The sequence below is a fragment of the Aptenodytes forsteri genome, unplaced genomic scaffold, assembly GCF_000699145.1.
Source record: "Aptenodytes forsteri isolate BGI_AS27 unplaced genomic scaffold, ASM69914v1 Scaffold47, whole genome shotgun sequence".
Lineage (NCBI taxonomy): Eukaryota > Metazoa > Chordata > Aves > Sphenisciformes > Spheniscidae > Aptenodytes > Aptenodytes forsteri.
This window is the reverse complement of record NW_008794731.1, coordinates 2,620,522-2,641,081: the sequence shown is the minus strand read 5'-3', so window position 1 is coordinate 2,641,081 and position 20,560 is coordinate 2,620,522. Positions and strand designations below refer to the sequence as shown.

The window sequence follows — 20,560 nt, the reverse complement described above, 5'->3', positions numbered from 1 at the left end:
AACTCCTCCTAGTAAGAAGCAGGCGAGCTGGCCAGGGAACGGGTTCCTCTGCAGGCTGCAGAGCCCGAGCTGGGCATGCGTGAGAGGTTCTTCTCTTTTGGGTTCAAACATTTTATAGTTTAATTTCTTTCTCTAATGCAGGCTGCATCATCAGTTACATCAATAACTTAAATGACAGCTTTAATCTCTCTGACATACTAGTTTTACTCTGTTTTATCATCAAAATAAATACATTATAAATCACTTTGCACAGATTTCAACTGGAGCAGAGGAAGATTTAACCTGACATGAGAGACATCCAGCCATTGGGACAAAGGGAGTGTTTTTACAATTTGGCTTTGGTTTGTATTTTAAAGAAGAGGAAGAAACTTAAGCTCTTGCTTAGTAGTAATGATAGTAGCTAAATGCTGTTTGTAGCTGCAGGAAGAATGGTATTCATCGGAGTGAACCTCAACCGTGTAAAAATTAGGCATCTAGTCTAAGCATAGTCCCTGGTTCTCTCTCTACAATATGTGGAAAGAGAAAACCACTTCTTCCAGGAAATTTGATGTGTACTTAAGCGTTCAAGACGGGAGGGTGGATTTCAGTGTGGAAGGGCTTGCTTGTCTTCTGTTTATCTGGCTATCTTAGACTAGATACAAAGTTTTTAGAAAGTTATGTATGAGATGAAACCAGTCCCAGTTGAGGGAAGAAAGAAATCCACAATTACAAATGTGCCTTTCCATCCTTTCTTTGCCAACAGAGATCTTTTTCTACTTAACCTTGTTTGCAAATACTGCCGCCATGGGAAACTTAACTCAATTGATAGTCGTTTTGTCCAGAGTGGATAAAGACTTGCAGGCTGCTATTAAGCCCAATGTTGTAGTTAGTGGAAATACTCCTTTTATTCAAATACGATAGCTGCTCTTGCCATGTCAAAGCATCCTCTTTGCAAGGCGCAGAATAGATAGTTTTCTCTGAAGACAGCTGAAGTGTTTTAGAGAATCTTCTGTTTTCTTTTTGCCTTTCTGGGAAGTAGCTTGGGATCATTGGCAAGTATGATAAAAGGGGACAGAAGTTAGTAAATGTAACCTTAACCTGGTTGGGTCTCCAAATCTGTCTTAATTTTTCTCTGTCCGTTTGACTTTTGCATCTATGTATTGAAACCATATGTGATTCTTTAAGCAGCACGCAGTAATTTGTTTGGAAATACAGGGCTAGAGATGAGTCTCTTTACTGGCTTCTAAAACAACTGTGAAATAAGAGTTAAGAACTTTTATACAAATGAGTCTTAAACATATTGCAGATTCAGTTAAAAATAAATAAGTCCTTAGCAAGGATTTCAATAAGCAATAAGAGTAGCTGAATTAAAATATTTCCACTAAAATTAATGAGCCAATCCTGGAATGCTTAGACTGACTCTTAAGTGTGCTCATTTAAAGACTTTGAATATGTTTGCCTGTCTGAATTTCTATGGAGCATTTTGAATGCATGACAGATTATAGTCTTCAATTATTTTAATTTGGTTTTCTTAATGGGCAAAATAGCTAAGAGCTTAATCACAAAAGACACTTACTGCTTATCATTTACATTATTTTATGTGTTCATTAATAATTATAATGGGTTTTATAAAACAAAAAAATCAAGTCTAAGTCTCCCCAGGTCATGTTAGTGCAAATGTTGCGTAGTATTCTATGGGAGATTTGGGAAACTAAGTATTTTTTGAAGGGCATTCTTAACTCCATACGTTATAGAGCAAGTTGGAGAACTTCAAAGGAAATTTATTTTCTAGTTTGCTCTGTGGATAGAAAATGCAACAGAGTACAAATGGCCTGCTTTGCTTTCTCTAGATACGTTCCCAGGCACCTACATATACCATCACACAGTGACAGGCAGAACCCAGACCACGTACAGCTCAGTGAAATCCTCTAAATACAGTTTTTTAGGTACAGGAATACTGTTGTTACAGTCCCGTCTTCTGTTCTGTAGGCTCAGTTGTCCTTGTTTGTTCAGCCTTTCCCTACACACACGGTTTCCTAGGCTTCCAGGCATTTCCTTTATTGATATCTAAACAATCTCCATTGGGCCACTTTTTTCTGGCAATGTCGTGCTCCAAAAACTGTGTAATTTAGAGACTCACAGGTGTCCTCCAATCTGGTGACCATACAGCTTTCCATAGTCTGCATTGCCTCTGCTCCTGGCACAGGAGAGTTGTGGGGATCCATGGTTCTTCTGTCATCTGCTAGGATGAGAGGGCTTGTAAATTCAAAACCCCACAGCGAGAAATGGAAGTGCTAAGAGCACAAGAAGGATATGGATCAACAGGAGCAAAACGGAGTGATAAAATCTGGTACCTCAAAGGAGCTCATCAGTTGAAATTTTGCTTATCAGTAAAACTTGTGGGAACAGTTTAGCTACCCAGTTACTCCTGACGGAGATGCACAAACCCTAAGATTTTATCTGTAAAAGCGGGATGCAGTCCTGTATCCCAACCGCAGGCTGCTTTTCAAGCCCATTTAAATGTGAGATTGCTACAAAGGAGAAAGCCAGCTCTGAAGGGCTTAGCCCTGTATTGTCCCAAGAGTTGCAATGTTAATTTTCACACAGTTTAGTTATTATATCAGAACCTGCAGTGGAAAATACTCATCTGTGAAATCACACCGATTTCTTCTGCTCCTGGGATTACTCTGAGGAAATGAGAGCTGAGTCAAGCTCTTGGTGTTCTGGTTCTGAGTTGCGAATGTTGACTGCAGCCCTCATGCTCCATTTGGGATGGTGCATCAATGCTTCAAGCTCAGACCCCCCCGCAGCCCCCTGCTTTGCCGTTGCACTGTGAGGTTGCTGTGTCCTTGCTTGCCACAGCCAAGCAGAGGTCTGGCAACGCAAGTTCGGTGCCTGGCTCCGCTGCATGTTCCCTCTGTGGATTTGGTGGCTGGTCCCAGAATTCCCAGATGGTACATTTGTATTTGTCAGCGTAAGTGAGGATGCTCAGCATCCCACAGTGCCTGCGTGGAAAATTTCACCTGTATTCATGAGATAGGATAGGATGAGGGGATCACATCTTCCACCGTAAATTGCCTTTCTGCCTGGGGCATTTTCCTTCACCAGTGTAACAATCCAATCTAAGCTCCATCCCTGAGGAGTTTTTTAGAGAGTGAAAGCTGCTTTACAAGCAAATTCCTCTTATGACAGTCATCAGCCATCATCATTCATCTTGCTCACATCATCATACGCAGGGTTGTACCATGCCTCGCACTGGAGAAGCTCAAAGCACCAAGGGTTCTCCAAGTAAAAAATGTATAAGTGCAGCTAAGGAAAACTATTCTTCTGCCATCTGTTCTGTAACCCAGAACCCTGCGTAACTCTTGACTGCATTATAAAAGGAAAGATAAATGAAAAAAAATTCATGTGTATGTTCTCCAGTCAGAAGATTATCATATGGATATGTTACCGTCTTCTCACTTCCCAGGCATAAATGAATGAAAAAGTAACTCTCTCCTGAGCCGGTAAATTCCCCCAACCAGTAATTTTTTCTCCTGATCTAGTGAGCTCCTTGGGAATAGAGGTTTTTTCATTATTATTATTATTTATTATTATTATTATCATTATCATTATCATTATTATTATTATTATTGTAAACTGCTCCAGGAACAGTTTCAACAAAAGAAGTAAACCTTACCTTGTATTCAGATAATGTTCTTAACTTCTCAACAAGATGTACTAAATTGCACCCTGGGAATTATGCAAATGAAACCTTTGGTCAAAACGTTACAGGATTACTGTAAAAAAAATTCTTTTTTTTTAAACCTCATTAAGAGTGCTAAAATTACATGTTCCAATATAAAAAGCATGTGCCTTTGTGCGATGACTATCTCTCTGGTAGTAATACGTACTACGCGTCATTGTCAGTGGTCTTCGCAACTTTCTGTGGCGAGTGCTACTTCTTACGTGATTTTTCGGAACACTTCACATCCTTGTATTCTTACTGGAAATGGAATTAAGTACAGGTAGCAGGCAAACCATTGTAGTATGATGGCAATTAACAACAAATAGAATCATAGAATCATAGAATCATAGAATCATTGAGGTTGGAAAAGACCTCTAAGATCATCGAGTCCAACCGTCAACCCAACACCACCATGCCCACTAAACCATGTCCCTAAGCGCCTCATCTACACGTCTTTTAAATACCTCCAGGGATGGGGACTCCACCACTTCCCTGGGCAGCCTGTTCCAATGTTTCACCACTCTTTCAGTAAAGAAATTTTTCCTTACATCCAATCTAAACCTCCCCTGCCGCAACTTCAGGCCATTTCCTCTCGTCCTATCACTTGTTACTTCGGAGAAAAGACCAACACCCACCTCGCTACAACCTCCTTTCAGGGAGTTGTAGAGAGCAATGAGGTCTCCCCTCAGCCTCCTTTTCTCCAGGAGAAATGACTCAATAATGAGTCATTGCTGAATATTTGCAACATGTTTCCCCCTATCTTTGTTTTGCTGAATGCAGTATAATTATCTCGCGGATTTTTCTCAGTGTGATTGGGTAAGTCGTGTGGGTCTTACGACATATTTCATCTCCTAGATCTGCAATGATTTACATACAGACAGCTTAGACCCTATTAATGCTAATAAAAGTGCTGCAAGGACATCCTATAGCATGCACTTTATTAAACTGTACATAGCTTTCTTAGAGAGCTTCTGTTTAATCTGCGTTTCCTGAAAATAAAATATAGTGCCTTTAGCACTGAATATTTAAATCCAGCCTCCTTTTCCCTGTCTCTGTCTCTCTCTATGCATTTCTAATGCTTCTATCACAATGGGATCTGGGTATTATATGCAACAGAAAATAGAGCAGAAAAACGTCCACAAAGAACTAACAGACTCTCCCCTTCCATGATTCAGGTTAAAATTGCTTCCATTTTAGTTCCTTGGAGGGAGACTGGTTTGCTGTTTGGTGCTTGTGCTCAAGTCACAGCCATAGTTGAGCCGGGCTGGGGCTGGGGCTGGGGAAACCCTCCTGGCTCCTGTGCTTCAGTGAGCAAAAGGTCAGCAAAAGTGCAGATACCTTGGGTTTGTGTTTTTTCCTTCCACCTTTGTTAAGGAAAAACTTTGTTAAGGGTGAAGGGCTGGTTTTATCCTGACACGTTACAAGTCCTTTGGAGCTGTACAGACACACATTGATAGAGACAGACATACAACTGTGTGTCCCAAGTTACCGGTTTTTTTCCCTTTCTTTTTAATTTCTAAGATGGGAACCCCACAGTGACTCAAAGCTGGAGGTCCAGCGGTGGCTTCCTACGTTTTCACTTACCTCAAGCCTAACTACAAACATGTAGGTAGTGGGTTAGAGGTTGAACTCCCTGACTTGAGCCATACATTTGCACAGACATTCACATAAATTCAGTTTTCAGCCCTTTCTGCCTGGCAGGGTGAAAGCTGACTTTCTAAAAATGGGGACTGTGGACTTCAGTTATTGAACTGTTGAGTCGGTTGCTGTCATTAAAACCACAGTTGTGCAAGCAAAGCTTGATTTTAATATACTCTTTTCCACCCACAGAGTTGCTAATGAAAATTGGATTCATACCTGTCTGCTTGGGTCCCTATTACAAATATCCACTGGGCACCCAAAAACCTGTGTAAACCATTGTGTGCAGCATGAGGGTACTTTCACAATGTCCCCAGTACCTCTTTTAAGTGATTATACCAGTGTAAGTCCAATCAGTTTTCCTTGGTACTAATAGCCTAAATGAGCAGTGAATCCTGTAGAGAAAAGACAGATGAAACTGTCTCTATTCCCTGACCTTCAGCTCCAGAAGTGTAAGTGCAGCAAGAATCAATCCTGGCAGCGTCTAGTAATAACTGCCATTATTAGCCGTTAACGGGAGCAGACTATTTGGTGGAGGCAGTACAAAGGAAACAGTGTACAAACTTGGTAATGATCTGGAAAAAGGCATCAAAGGAGATTCGCAGAGCCAGGGGATCTGATATTATTCTGCACCAAGACGTTCAGCATCTTGTCAGCCTCCTGCATCAGGAGAGGAAGAAATAGGGGTAGGTCACATGCAGGAGGAGTGCGAGAGCATCTCACAGCCCCGTCCCAATTCCTTTGCCTGTCAAGCGAAGCCTCCTCTTCCTTTGGGAAACGACCTTCACTCCCCAAATTGGGGCTGTTTGGGGGGGCGCAGGGGCCTCCTGCAACCCACTGAGCCCACTCAGGCTCCTCCGAGCATGCAGCTGCTGTAGCAGAGATGCTAACATGCACTCAGCTACGAGATTTCTATTATCTTCCCACTACTTTGTTGTATTCATAGACCTGTTAGGGAAGAATTTATGCACGTCGCTTTTACACTGCCAAGACAGTTTGTGATGGTGCAGGGGGTGGTAATTTATTTGTACCTTGCACTTTCTTTCAGGAATAGTCATGCTGTTGCAAGAACTTCTTTCAGCGTTTGATCAGAAAATTAAATTTGGGTTTAAAGAGATAGTCAGGGTTGCTAGGACAACATATTAACCTCCCTTTTTTATTTTCTCGGCTCTGTATCCAAGGTTCATGTAATTCAACATGCTGTATTCGGTTTGTGGTGTTCTTCTCAAGGTATGGGAGGGAAGGGGTTTCAAAAGCAATGTGCAAAACATGCTTTTCCTCAACAAATAGTCAAATGAAAGGGTAACGTCCCACTGGGCCTTCCCAGCCTTGCATTGTCAAGCCAGCAGGGTTGGACAAAGAGGGAGCAAACAGCCCCGTTCTTCGGATTTCATGGGAGTATTTGTGTGCACAGTCACAGGGACTGAGAACATGATGTGGGAGCTTGCAGACAGCATTTTCAGAAGTGATTAATGGCTGGGAGACTCCAGGTATAGCTGAACAATTTGGACACTTTAAGGAGCCTAGGGTTTCAATAACATGTAAACAGCATTTTTTTGTGCATATAGGTTCTTCCACATCTAAGGCAAAAAGTCAGAATTTCAATGATTCCTAGAGAATCGTCATGAATAAAAGAGGAGAAAAATAGCTGAAAATATGTGGAATACGCTTTTCCTGGCTCTTCCCCAAACCTTTGGCGTACAGCTCCCTTGTCAAAATTGACAGCGGTATTACATTTATGCAGCTTTCAAGCTCAGATCTTTAAAGTTGTTTAAACATCCATATGGCTTTTGTCCAAAACTTATCGATTGCTGTCTTTGTTACTTCATCCAGATTCGTTCCGATAAGGACAAAGAGATCCATATCAGATACAGCATCACTGGAGTGGGAGCCGACCAGCCACCGATGGAAGTCTTCAGCATTGACCCTGTGTCTGGCAGGATGTACGTGACTCGCCCGATGGACAGAGAAGAAAGAGCTTCCTACCATGTAAGCATAAAACATCTTGAGTTTTATCTAGGTTCACAAGCTCAAAGCAAAACTGTACCAGAGTTGCTGGGTTCAAGAAGGGGCATGCAGCTTTGAGAAGACTGGGGTCTTCGTTCAAAATCAGAGCCCAGTTCACAGTTTGGTCTGGCTCCTGTATCAGCAGAGGCCTGAGGAGCTGGCTGCGCAGAGATGCTTGGGTTTAACTAAGAGCGCAAGTCTCAATTTGACAATTGCTCTGCCGGAGCAATTGTATGTGTATGGAGATGCTGGCTTTGTTTCTGCTTTCCTTTAGTGTAACCTGCCCTGGCTAAATCAGCCAAACCAATGCAAAGCAGCATTAAACTGATGTCCTTTTCAGCCACAGAGTCAGAGTCATTTGTTTAAAGTGGTGCACCTTCACGCTGCTTATTAAATCCATGCAAATTTATGTGTGGACTGAACCCCCCAAAACCAGGAGAAGCCAATCGCTACATTAGCATGTCTTGGGAAATTACTAATTTAAGAATCATTACTGCAGCTAAACATGCAATAATTGGTATAGTCATTTTTCATTTTAAATCACTAGGAGATGTTCAGGCAGTATGATGGGGGTGTGTCAGATAGGTTTTTAAATATGCAGATAGACTAATATTAAATATGAGGAAATTAATTAAGATTGATTACACTCAAAAGTGGTGCCTCATGCTAACTTAGTTTATAAAATGCTCTACCTGCAGAATACTTAAGAGTGTAATTGGCCATTATGTTTGGATATAAATCCTAGCCCCTGTATTGCACAGCGTAATTGCACAACAGATACAGTCCCACAAATTGCTAAAAAAATGTGTTGCACGTTGGATGATAGCCCTGCAAAATTTCAAACGCTTTCTGCGCCTACGCTTTAGTTCTCTCCTGGAGCGGTTGTGAAATGTTGTTTCATGGATTGCTTTGTATTAGCCACATCTATCGGCATCTTAACAGCCCTTCCCAGGGATGCTGTAATGTCAGTGAAACGGTACAGGTCACTTCCACTGACACCATATTCCTAACTGCGCCGTTGGAGATGCACGTTCTGTCAGCTTTATCAGGTATCCAGTTAACCGTGTTGACACAGCTTCTGGACTGGGGTGGAAGGATAAAGAAAATAGATTACCTCTTTAGTTGGGTGGAAAAAGAGATTTCCCCTGGGTAAAAGAAGATCTGAAGGAAAATTATTTTATCCTCTGTGAACAAGAACAATTATTTTGTCTGTTGTGCCTAGGAAAATATGAAGAGAGGTTGTTCTGAAAAAGGAATATTTGAGATACAGTGTGTGTCATCTCAGCGTTGTTGATATTCTTTCAGCAGTGCCAAGTTATTATAACAGTGCAGTCAATAATACAGTACGCAAGTTAACACTTTTGATGGAGCCACTGTGATGTCTACTATCAGACGCTCTCAGTCAAAAACATAAGATGAAAAAGATTTTGTCCTCCATAATAACAAATCATGTGCCCCCTAATAACGAACTTAACCTACTGGTTACAGTGAATTCAGTAAACTGAATTCTCGCCCTGGCAAAGGTGACTGGATAAGTCTGCCTCATATGCACCGCAGGATTTCCAGCCTTTTCTGTTCCTTACGGAAACCTTGAACTAGTGACATCCATATGTAAATAAGCATATTCACACTCTGAAGATTACAGGAAGATGTTGTTTATAGAGAGTGAATAACTGATAAGTATGTTACGAGACCTTATAGACAGGAATAGTGAGTGATAGAAAATCTTTGTTAGAGAACAGTAAAAGGTGATGGAGAACATTTTAAGTCATGGCTGTAAACAACCTTTAGATCCTTCAGCCTCAGTAGCAATGGATTGATGATTTATTGAACCACCAATTGTTCATTTAATAACCCCTTACAAAGGATTTATAAATACACCATGCACAAAGCAATGACTGAAACACTAGTACGGGAACTTACATGGACAATCCTAGAAACTGGAAAAAATTAGGCCAGCTTCCAGAAAGAGGATACAGCCCAAAGTCTTGTCTGTTGCAAGTTTTGGAGAAGTCAATGTATTTATGCCACTTCATATAGCTGAGTCTCTAACTGAAAGGAAAAGCAGATAGGAGCCAGGCTTATACGGAGTACTGGAAGAGCAGTGACTGAGGTGTAGGCTTGGATCTGAACTGTGGAGCTTGGCCATCTTTAAATTGGTTTGACATCTGCTGTAGAGTTTTCTTTAGCTCGGATTAGTAGCTTAACTCTTCAGCTGGGTGTTAACTCTCCATGTCGGTGGAGCTGCAAGGCACCATCCCTGGTCCCTTTTACCCAGTCGGACATGGGCTTCTTGTTCAATACGGGCTTGCTGCTCTGGCTGAAGATGGGTGCATTTATACAGCTTCAGGTTTTCTGCAGTCCTAAACAGAATGAAGTCTTTTCAGCATCTCTGTCACTGTCGAGTGTTGTCCTTGCTGTTTTCATTCCCAGGTAATCTAAAAACTAATTATAAAAAAAAAAATAATAACTTGCAAGTGTTTGTGAGGCTACATATGAAGAGTTCTGTTTCATTAACTCCCACATTTTCAACACATATTTTCTTATGCATAATTATCTGTATTGCTTCAGGACTACCATTTTTAAAATACTAGTGTTTTAACTCTCCCCGCATTTAGCAAGCCATTTGTCTGATGAAACCTACCTTTTTCCCTAAGGTGAAACAGATTTTTTCTAATTAGATCAGGAGTTCTGTAGCAAAACTTCCCCATACATTTTCAAGATGGTTCTTGAACTTTTAGGGGGAGGATCATTCTGAATTTGATGTATGCAGAGATGTATATGCCTCTGGGAATCAGTGTCTGCCCAGGTGCAGTGTGTGCTAGCATTCCTGCGTCAACCTCCCAGCACAACTGGCAGTGGTAGTGATCACAAGTTCAGCTGTATTTTGGCCTCATCTGTTTTCTCATCTGTGCTACAAACCAGTGTACAAACTCTCCAGGGACCTTGCAGACAGCCCAGATGCAGAGTCAGCTGCAAATGTGAGCAGAGAAAAATGAGAAGGGCTTTGCAGCCACTTAACCCACACCACATTGTGGTGCAGAACTGCACGTGTTGCACTGAGTGATGCTGTGGGAGCCGCTCCAGCGTCTTCAGTGCCCGTGTCTGGGGTCGCAGCCTTGGGGCACGCTCCCAGCACAAGCACGTGCTCATTCCCCCCCACCCCGTCTTACTGTCATCTCACTGCAGCAAGCATGTGTTGTTGCATCTCCCCTTATAGTCACCCCTTAATGTTTATTGCATGCCAAATAAGTTTCAGCAGGTAGTAATATTTAATATGCATGAGTTCTCTTGGCCTTATTTAACTGCGTTCCCAAAGTCCCATTTGTACTGCTGACAGAATTAGTGACTCTGAATGTCTTTTCTGATCCAGACACCAGTTTCATATCAAGCTGCAGTTAGGTCTGGCAAGTACAAGGGATAGTAAATTGGCAGGTTAGTTTTCCAAGACGTTTTTCAAATTCTGTTTTCAAAAGTCATCAGCATAAGTGTGTCAGTAAGTAGTCATTGCTTATGATACTCAAGAAATGTGCATTATGGGGAAACTTTGAAGTAAGTCCTAATCCAGTCCCAGACACATGTGTATGCCTTCAGCATCAGACTGATAAAATACTGTCTCAGAAATGGCTGGAGCAGAACAGGTGGGTTATAGTCTGAGAAGGAGTTGTTTGAAGTGCAAGGAGACAAAAAAGTTTACTAGAAATTAAGGGATACAAGAGCTAATTCCAGTATTTTGAACCAAGTTCTAGTGAGTAACGCCAGCCATTTATGTCTCAATACTCTTAATTTGAACTTTTAATCACAATTAAGAGCACAGAAATTAGGCATGACATTGTATGCTTATTGCTTAAAGGCTCTGTCACTGATTGATAATGTATATTTGTATTAGTAGTATTAGTGCCTAAGTAATATTCATATTTAACACAATTCGCTGTGTTGACTTTGACTAACTACCTTCAGATACCACCAGCCTGCAGTGTAATCAATAATCATGATACTGAATCATTTGTATTTCAACAGCTACATTTACACTGGAAACTGTCAGTAGAAAAACCTTGGAGACCTGTGGTAGCTGCTGCTGAATATGATAGCAATGATTGTCATACTTTTAAACAATATTTGTTAAAGAATATTGAGCCAGCTCCTTGGCTGGTGTACAGTGGAGCGATACACCAGCTAGAGATTAGCCAGCTACCTGTATTAATTTTTCAGAATCCTCTGCAAGGTATTTCATTTGATATTATGCAAATAATAAACTGTTCTCATCCTAAATCCAAAACACAGCACTGTACCAGCTACTAGGAAGGGAATTAACTATATCCCTGCCAAAACCAGGACAGTTTCTGCCCTGCAGAAAGGGCAGCAGTAACAACTGCATTGGAGGGCAGAAGAAGAGCAGCTACGGACACCCAGACACCAGCACAATCCAGGACGTAAAGGCGCAGGGTCTGCTGCGCTGGGCTTGGGGAGCGGGTGCTGTCCTCGTGGCTGCCCAAAAGCCATTAGTCAGGGCACCAGTGCTCGCACCAGTGCCCGTGTCCCCAGGCACTGTGCTCCTTCCCATAACTCAGCCCGGGGGCTGGTGCTGGGCTCGGGGCAGAGGTGACACTTGTGCATGTCACCGCAGGTTCGATGAGATTCCTGCAGTCTTGCTTATTGAATCTTTTTTTCCTTGAGTGCAGGCAGTAACACATTTGTGGGCACGTGCTTAGTGAGTGCAACAAGCAGATAGATGTGCATTGCTGAGAAATCCCTTACTCCTGGAGATTTCAGACAAAAGCTATCAAATGTAATTAAAAATTTGCAGGGGGAGAGTCAGATCTGAGGGGGAAGATACCAGCTTTGCTCTCTGCTTTATCTCTGAATGGAACCATTTCTGCTGCTGGAAATGCAGCAAGAGAGAGCCCAGTGCTGCCGCAGTTTGAAGATAATAACTTTAATTTTAGCTCCGAATTACTTTTTTTCAAAGGCGGTCTGACCTCTGATTGGTAAAGTTATTGAATTGCTACATCTGATGTGATGAAGGATAGCTCAACAGCTGGGAGTCAAAGCAGTTTGTAGGCAGGCAAGAAATGCAGATATTAAGAGCGTTACAAGTCATGAAATACAAATGGTACATCCTGTATTGAAAACGAAGCCAGACTTCTTCAGTCTTTAAAGAAAAAGTGCTGCTTAACTTCCTTTAAAAAAACTGGTTTTCTCCCAGCTCATTTCACGTGGCAATTTGTTCTCTTTGCTTGATTAAATGTTAATCCAGCCCATCCTAATAGCATGCAGTTTCTTTTGTTAAGCTATGGACTTCTGAACGCCATACATGAAGGAGAAAGTTGCATCAATCACAGCACAGCGAGAGCGAAAGACAGAAACCAGTGCTAATGCAATTAGCACATTTATTTGTCATGCATCAGAGGAGCTAGAGACCTCCTCGGCACAGGAGCTCTGACTCCCGGCAGCATCCCGATGGCCCGGGGAGCTGCTAGGAGGAACCAGAGAGGCCTCCTTCCCTCTGAAGGCATGAGCTGGTGTGTGTCGGCACGCTCGCGGGACTTGTATCATACAAAATGCTCACCATGAGGCGGTGAGTAGGTCCCCTGTCCCTCAGCCCCGGTCTTCCAGCCAGCCCTTGCACCAAGCTAACGTCCTCTGAAGCCTTCATTCTTCGTCCCACCAGCCCTGCGGGATGTCACACAGCCGTCCTGAGCACCGTCCCCGATTTCTGTGGTGGTGTGGAGGTTCAGCAATGCTCATTGGTGCTGAAATGAGGAGGGGTGACAAACAAAATCTGCAGCGCTCGCGCTCAGGCGATGCCTCTCTGCTGCCCTGCCATCGCCAGGGGCCGTGCAGCCCTTTCCTCACTTGTCTTTTTTTTTCTTTCTGAAGCCAACATCGGCAGCTCCACTCAGCGCACACACCGTTTAGAGTAGCCATCTGTTCCCTTTAATGAGAAAGCTATCCTTTTTTTTTTTACCTGATTACTGATTGTTCCAGACTACTGTTGATTGCTTTGTTTTATTAATTACTCATTTTGACATGCTGTATCTGTCCCTTTTGTTCAGAAAACAGATGCTCTTGTTTTCGAGCATTATTACTGATGGTTATTGCTAATAAGATAAAGCCGCAGTTCCACTTTAACTGAGGACTTAACACTGTGGCTCTGGTTATTGTAATGCTTCATCACTGGATATTTTAGTTAAGCCTGAGAAAAATATTTCATTCTTAGTGTCACAGGGGCTCCCATCGTTTGAAGGAAAGGGACTTTTTCAATGTCTTTTGGTGCATAGAGCAATGGGGTCGGTAGCTGTTGCTGTTTCTAGAGACCGTGAATAAACAATACTAATGCCATTCTGAAATCTCTTCACTTAGTAATCCCTGTTTTTGTGGGTGTGAAGGGCTGCAGGTTCCCATAAGAAACCTCTCAAGTCAAACTCACTTCCTTGCTGTGTTTGGAACTAAGCAAAATTTGCTTTTCAGATTGTCAGACAAGGTTCACCACGTCTTAAAATATAGTGGTCTATTAGCAGGTGAAGGAGATAGCATCACTACACCAGAGTTAAAGTGTTTCCACTGACAATTGCCATTTTAAAATATTATTTTAATATTATGTGAAGCTTTGAAAAACTGTGTGTAGAGTCTAGATGGAAACCACGTTGCTGCTTTCTGCTGGAATTAGATACCTGCTCAGTTCAATTTTGAGAAAGTATTTATGAGGTGAAGTCATTTCCTACAGAACATGATCTCTCAATTCTGCAACAAAACCAATTGCTGATATTATGCTTTCATTGTGCTTATTCCCAGCTCCGGGCTCATGCGGTGGATATGAATGGAAACAAGGTGGAGAATCCTATTGACCTTTACATCTATGTGATTGATATGAATGACAACAGACCGGAGTTTATAAACCAAGTCTATAATGGATCTGTTGATGAAGGCTCTAAACCAGGTACAGTTGAAAAAAAGTCTTAAAGTTATCCCAGGCTTTCAAATATTAATCTGGCATGGTGGCTTTGCCTCCTCTTGAAATAGAGGGAATGTAGGAGAGGTTTGCTGTTGCTGGCTCTTCGTGGAAGACTGATAGAGGTGAGAACAACCTAGCTGGTATCTCTTTCTCTGGATGCAGAGAAAGTGGAGACTTGGGTTAGAGGGATCCTGGTGGTCCCTTCCTAGATGTAGAATTTGCAAAAGCAGCGGTTTTGTAGAGTAATTCTCTGTATTGCCATTCTCATACGCTCGTTACACATGTACAGGGCTGTTATTCTAACTACAGAGTACTGAAAGCAAACCCGGCAGTGGCCTTTCACTGACCCCGTGCCTGAAATGCTGAATATCTGCCTCCTTGATATTTAATCCAGTCATTTGCAAACTCACTATCTGGCACCGAGTCAGACTCCAAATAGGTCTGTGTCCCAAAGTGTGAAGAAAATACTTTCTTATTTGGGGCCTGATGCAAACCTATTGAAGTGGGAATATTCCCACTGAAATTGCTGGCTCGTCCTCCGTCCCCATGGGCTTCTCTTACAGAGGGCGAAATGGGGAAAAACCCAAAGTAGAATTTCAGAAAATTTATGGGTGAAAAATTAGTGAGGGTGTAAGCTGTACACAGAATACAAGTGATGATTTTTACATGAACATGTTTATATGCTTGGAAAAATACAGTTATAAGGGTCTTTAATGTTTTCTTTTCAACTATACTGTTGATTTGCTATTTAAGCATGGTGTAACCCTGCAGTTTCCAATATGGTAGCAGGGTGGTTTTAGCTTATTGCTGAGCATAACTAATATGAGTGTATTCATTCTTTAAACAGAAATTATACTGTGAAAACTGTCACCAGTACGTTTGTAAGTCTACTGAAATTGGAGGGAGATTTTTCCAAGACACATTTTATCCTTGGTTGTTTGCCAGCTGAGGGGTTAAATACCGCGTGACTTTGCTTTGTGTCAGCAAACATTTATCATGGCTTCTCCACTGCCTGAGGTGTCATAGGAAAGTCTCCAGTGGCCACTATTTTTAACAAGGTGATTCGCAGTCGTGATTGATTGTCTTTCGGCATTGTGAGGAATGGGCTGCTGTGGTGACACGTAGTGGGGACAGAACGTGACAATACTTTTGAGGAAAGCATAGGTACAGCTCCCTTCCCAATATGCTTTGGGTGGTGACGTACCAGCTTCAAAGTGCTGATCCCGGTCCTGCTCGGCAGAGGGGACGCAAGAAGTCCCTGAGCTGATGGCTCTAATGACATCTTCCTGGAGGATTTTCCAGCTTTCATTTGAAGGCCACTTTGGGGCATATCAAGGTTTGAAGATTGATACAACATTTCCATAGCAAATCAAATTTCTTATATCTTATTCTAGGGCAGATCAATATTCAAAGTGTTCCCAAATGTTTTAACTAGCTCTGCTCATTTGTGTGAAAGAAGCAGTAAATTGCATCCTTTTCTTGTCTGAAATCCCGATAAGCCTTTGAGCTATTAAATCAGAATAGGATAACTTTGCCTACAAAATACTTGTGCCTCTGCTTCTACCAGTGATTTTTGGTATTCTGTATCCCAGGCTGGAGTGCTTGCCTTTAAGGCAGGTAGGTAGAAAGCAATCTGGTTTTATTCAAAAGCAATTACATTTGTCTTTGATGTTTTGGGGTTTTTTTCCCCTCTTTCCTGTTTAATCGGTATTCTTTTAAAGGTTTATATTAGCATTGAATTTCTGTTCTTTGCTTTTATAGAACCTCCTGGGAATCGGGGTATCTGAGGCTCTCATTCCACGTACTTGGCAATAAACATGATGTTGTGTCTTTGAGGAAGGGATAGAGAGGTCATAGAGTTACTGTGGATGTCTGCGTGCTCCTCCTTTGCCTCCGAGTTATGTATCCCTGTTTTGTGTAGAGACAAGTCTAGACAATGTATTTAGCTAAGCGTAGATCTTGCAGAGATTTGGAAACTTTTTTATAGTTCAAGATGCTTCAGACTATTAGAATAACTAAGGAGCTACCACACCAGCCTTTGCAAGAGAAAAAATACGTGGGCGGAATTCCTGATCGTTTGTGGCAATGGTTGACAAATGAAAGACATTGCATATTCTTAGAGGTAACAGCAAAATGTGTTCAGTATTGATTCAACAGTAAGTTATATATGTATATGCATTTATAAATATATATGCGTATGTGTGTATATCCATGTATAAAGTACAGATTTGCTTCAAGCAAACTAAAAAATCTTATTATATGTTACAGGAGTTCAGCATTCATTTTCCGCTCTTCATTGCTATTGAACTATGCCTGAGGACTCAAAATGCTTCCCTGGATATCCTGTACAATTGTTATTTCTCACATCTTCCATATGCCCATTTATAATGGCTGTGATTAAAAATGCAGTATTACTCGATTACCACAGTATCTGCAATGTTCTTAATAATTCTGCACACCTCTTATGAGAAAAGTAGCTAGAGTATTAGAGTATCCCAAATAAATACTGACTCTGAGGGCAGCTAGTGCGAGCAGCCGATGACTGTTTGAAGTCAGTAGGAATTTTGCCCAGATTTAAAAAAAGGAAAAAAGGGACATACGGAGCTCAAGCTCTACCATGAAAATGATGCAGAGCAAGACCATCAAAAATATGCTGTTGAGCACAGACTGAGCAGGGCGCAGTGACCTTGAGCTGCAGGGAAAGCCCCTGTAAGGCTTTAGCAGGATCAATAGAGCAGATCCCATTCAAAGTGAACAGGAAAGGGCTCTGTGGTGCTGTGGCAGCACACCCCGGGGTACAGGGCAAAGCGAAGGCATCCAGTGTGCACACACTGCAGGCAGGGCTGTGCCTCCAGAGGATGCTGCCCCATGAAGTGCAGCATGGTCCCCTCTTAGCAGCCAGGATGCAGTGAGCTGGAAGAGAGCGCCGTGCCTCATCTCTGACCCCGTAGGACAGCTGCAAATTGTGCCTGACGATGGCAGGGAATGGAGGGTGGCCAAGTAAGATGCAAACTACTGACTCTGCAGTGAATAAGCCAAAAGGAGGTAGAGTGAACCAAGAAAATGGGAATGCAGGAAGGATGTGTACTCCAACCTGCGGCACAGTGTGATACTGCCGGGTGCTTAGCCTCCCACAGAAGAAGCAAGTTTGCTTTAGCCTAAAATACAAATGTCCTTCAAAGGGGATTGTCCAAGAGCTGGAAGAATTGCCAGCAATGTGAAGAGACTCATTAGAGACAGTCTGACGGGGTTTAAGTGAAGGGGCTTCCCAGACTGCAGAGCACTCAGAATGCCTGGGTTTCCAAGGAGCATGCTCTCTGCGATGTGCAAGTCACCTTGAAGCAACCCTTGACAGGAATAGAAAAGAAATCATCAAGTATTATTAATTATAATAGGTTGTTGTTGCTGGTTAAGATTCTAATAACTTAATTGAAATAGTGTCTTACACTGTAGCATAGTGTTCTTGAAATCAGGAGCTCATTCTTGGTGGAGTAAAGTTCTCCATAGTGTGAACATGCATGTCACAGCCTGGCCCCTATACATCCTCAAATGTGTGCTGGCTCTGAAACTGAATTGCATTTCTTTTTCCTTTTCTGATACTCTCTGGAAAACATTTTAATGCATTTTAGTTTATCTAGCCTAAGGTCATGCAGCTGGAAAATTTAAATGTGTAAATGCAGGCCCTTCCAAAAATGCAGAACAGGAATAGTGATGCAGGATTTTCTTTTCCACAGCACCATCTTTCTTCCTTACTCTCCCGCTCCATGAGTTGTTTTGATTTAACATGCCACTGTTTGAAAGTGTATCTTAAAAGACCGTGTTTTACTCATATTGAATAATGTTCTGCCTCTTTGAACTTTGCCTCTATATGAAGAACACAGCCAAGTTTTAAAAATGCAGCTGCAAGCTCGAGCTGAAATTCCCCTGGTCCCTCTGGCAGCCTTAATCAGCAGAGTTCTCCTGGAGCTGCAGAAGTTGCTTTTCAAGCGCTGATAAAGTGGGATGGGTTGCACAGCTTCGCTGCCCAACGCCGCCTGCCCTGCAAGGATTCTGCTGCCCTTTCAAAGCCCACATCTCTGAGCCGCACCACGCAAGCTCCACCGCCTTACGGCAGACAGGAGCTGGGGCTTGGGGTGGGTTTTTCCCCTCTGTACAACACCAATTACTGCCTGCCATGAGCCCAGCCCCTGCACTTGTACCGCTGGGCTTGCAGCATCCCAGGGGTGTCCTTGGGGAGTGCTGTTTCAAAAGAAATCCTACAGTTTCCAAAAGAAAATTGCTCGATAAGATAGAATGAAAATGCTTAAATGTAAAAGAAAAAAGGGACTTTAATCACAAAACAAAAATGTGATGGAGAAAGATTATTTTGGTCACTGCAGAAGCTTATTTTTGATATAACCACCACAAAATGTACCTTACGATAGGATGTGGATGTCTTACTTAACTGAAGCGTTCAATTCTGAAAAGGTCAATGTGAAATGCTCCGCAGTGACTCGAGTGCTTTGCTCTGGGTTGTATCTATTTTGTTTTAACAGAAAGATTGTCAAAAATTAACACATCTCTCCGAAACAATTTGTTCCTGTCAGACTGGCCTTTTCCATTCCCATTCATCCTTTCCACTTCACTAACTCTCTGGCTACATCTTGGTCCCTTTCAAGTCAATAGCAAAAGTCCAAGTGGCTTCTTTTAAACGAGGGTTTCATCCAGCTCCTTCTTTCTCATGGCGTTGTGTAGGATAGTTTACTCCTGCCGCCCTCCCTGGCAGTGCTATGAAAGAGTGCTAAGTATGGACAGTCCTCCAAAATAAAGGAATATTAGTATTTCTTACATGAGAAATGTTGTAATTTAAAATTTCCCTGTCTCCTCCTGATTTCATGGAACTCTGATACAATAATTGTTGATAGCGTGCCACGTGAAAAATTAAATAGCTGGGAGCCAAATCTATATGTGGCAAATTGAGTTAAAGAAATCTCATAAAAATAAGCAGTATATAAAAAAACCAAGGATTTTAAAACCTGATTATTCTACTAGTGTCCCAGTTTGTTTATTTTATTTCTATGCCAGCAGAGATTCCCTCAGAGATTAACACCGTGGACTAATGCACAGATGGGGCCAGAAACTTGAAAGTCATCTGAATATTAAGAATTTAAATCTTTAGCCTCAGTGATTTGAACAGAAAGCCAATTATGAGGCTGAATTAGTTTTCAAATTAAACTGCAATTTAAGGCTTGTGAAATTCATCTTATAAAGCATATAGTTGCATTTGTGTGTGTGTGTGTGTATATATATATTCATGTGGAGAATTTGGATTCTGCATTTCTGGCTTGTTCCTCTTCTCCAACCTGACAGTACAATTCATGAAGAGATGCCTGGTGTCCTGCAGGTTGTTCTTTCGGTGAAGGAACAGGGCGGGTGTTGCTGGGTGGCAGGAGGGGAAACGAAAGCAGCAGTGCCGGAGATTTGAAGAGAAGATGCTTCATGTTTTGAAATGAGTAGGACACCAAGTGGAAACCCTTTTTTTCATTACGAACTATTCCAAAAACACCGTAGTGCTGCTTATAATTAAAAGGCTCAATATTCTTTTACCAGCTTGGAGGTAGGTTGATTTTAGTACTCTTTATTTAGGAAGGCCCTAATTCAGCAGAGCACCTGAACAGGTTCGTGGACCTGGGCTGACTCGGCTGCTGGCAGAGACGTGGCACGGGGAGGCCAGAGTGTGTGCCAGGGGCCTGTTCCTGATGATAGCTCTAAAAGCTAGAAATAATGCAAATGCCCTATGTTTCAGGGGGATCACGTAAAGGTAAAATCTTCAAGAGCCAGAGTAGGTCTCAACAGATTCTTCCAGTCATCCCAGAGCTCTTCACAGGTGGGGTGCATTACTTCTGGGTTCATCACAAGCCTAAATACAGGCATCAATGCAATGCTGTCTTCTGCAGCTTGGGTAGGTGCTACTCTTATCCTTGCACTTTATATGCTATTAAAAATGGCTTTGTCCAGCCTGACTCTATTCTCTCACACATTACACACAGACTTAGGATACACAATATTCTTTTTTAAGTTCTTTTGCTCAGCCGAGCACGATTTTAAGATAAGAAATTGTTTTTCTGCAGACACGTGGTAGTGCTTTCCATTTTGTTTCAAGGTGAGTGGTTATGAAATCTGTGCTCTTAATTTCCTTTTCAGAAGCATCCAGTCCCAAAAGCAAGGAAGTGAATTACAGGACTGTAGGTGTGAAAAAATGCAAATCCCCAGAC

The 20,560-nt window shown here is 42.1% G+C and overlaps 1 protein-coding gene across 1 annotated transcript in view; it reads left to right on the top strand.

Annotated features, from left to right (window-relative positions):
• Positions 1-20,560, top strand: part of CDH4 (cadherin 4) — a 185,508-nt gene that overhangs the window by 72,472 nt on the left and 92,476 nt on the right. The window contains exons 3-4 of the mRNA XM_019470656.1: positions 7,178-7,333; positions 14,147-14,291. Coding sequence (XP_019326201.1) covers positions 7,178-7,333; positions 14,147-14,291 — 301 coding nt within the window. The remainder of the gene's footprint in view (positions 1-7,177; positions 7,334-14,146; positions 14,292-20,560) is intronic.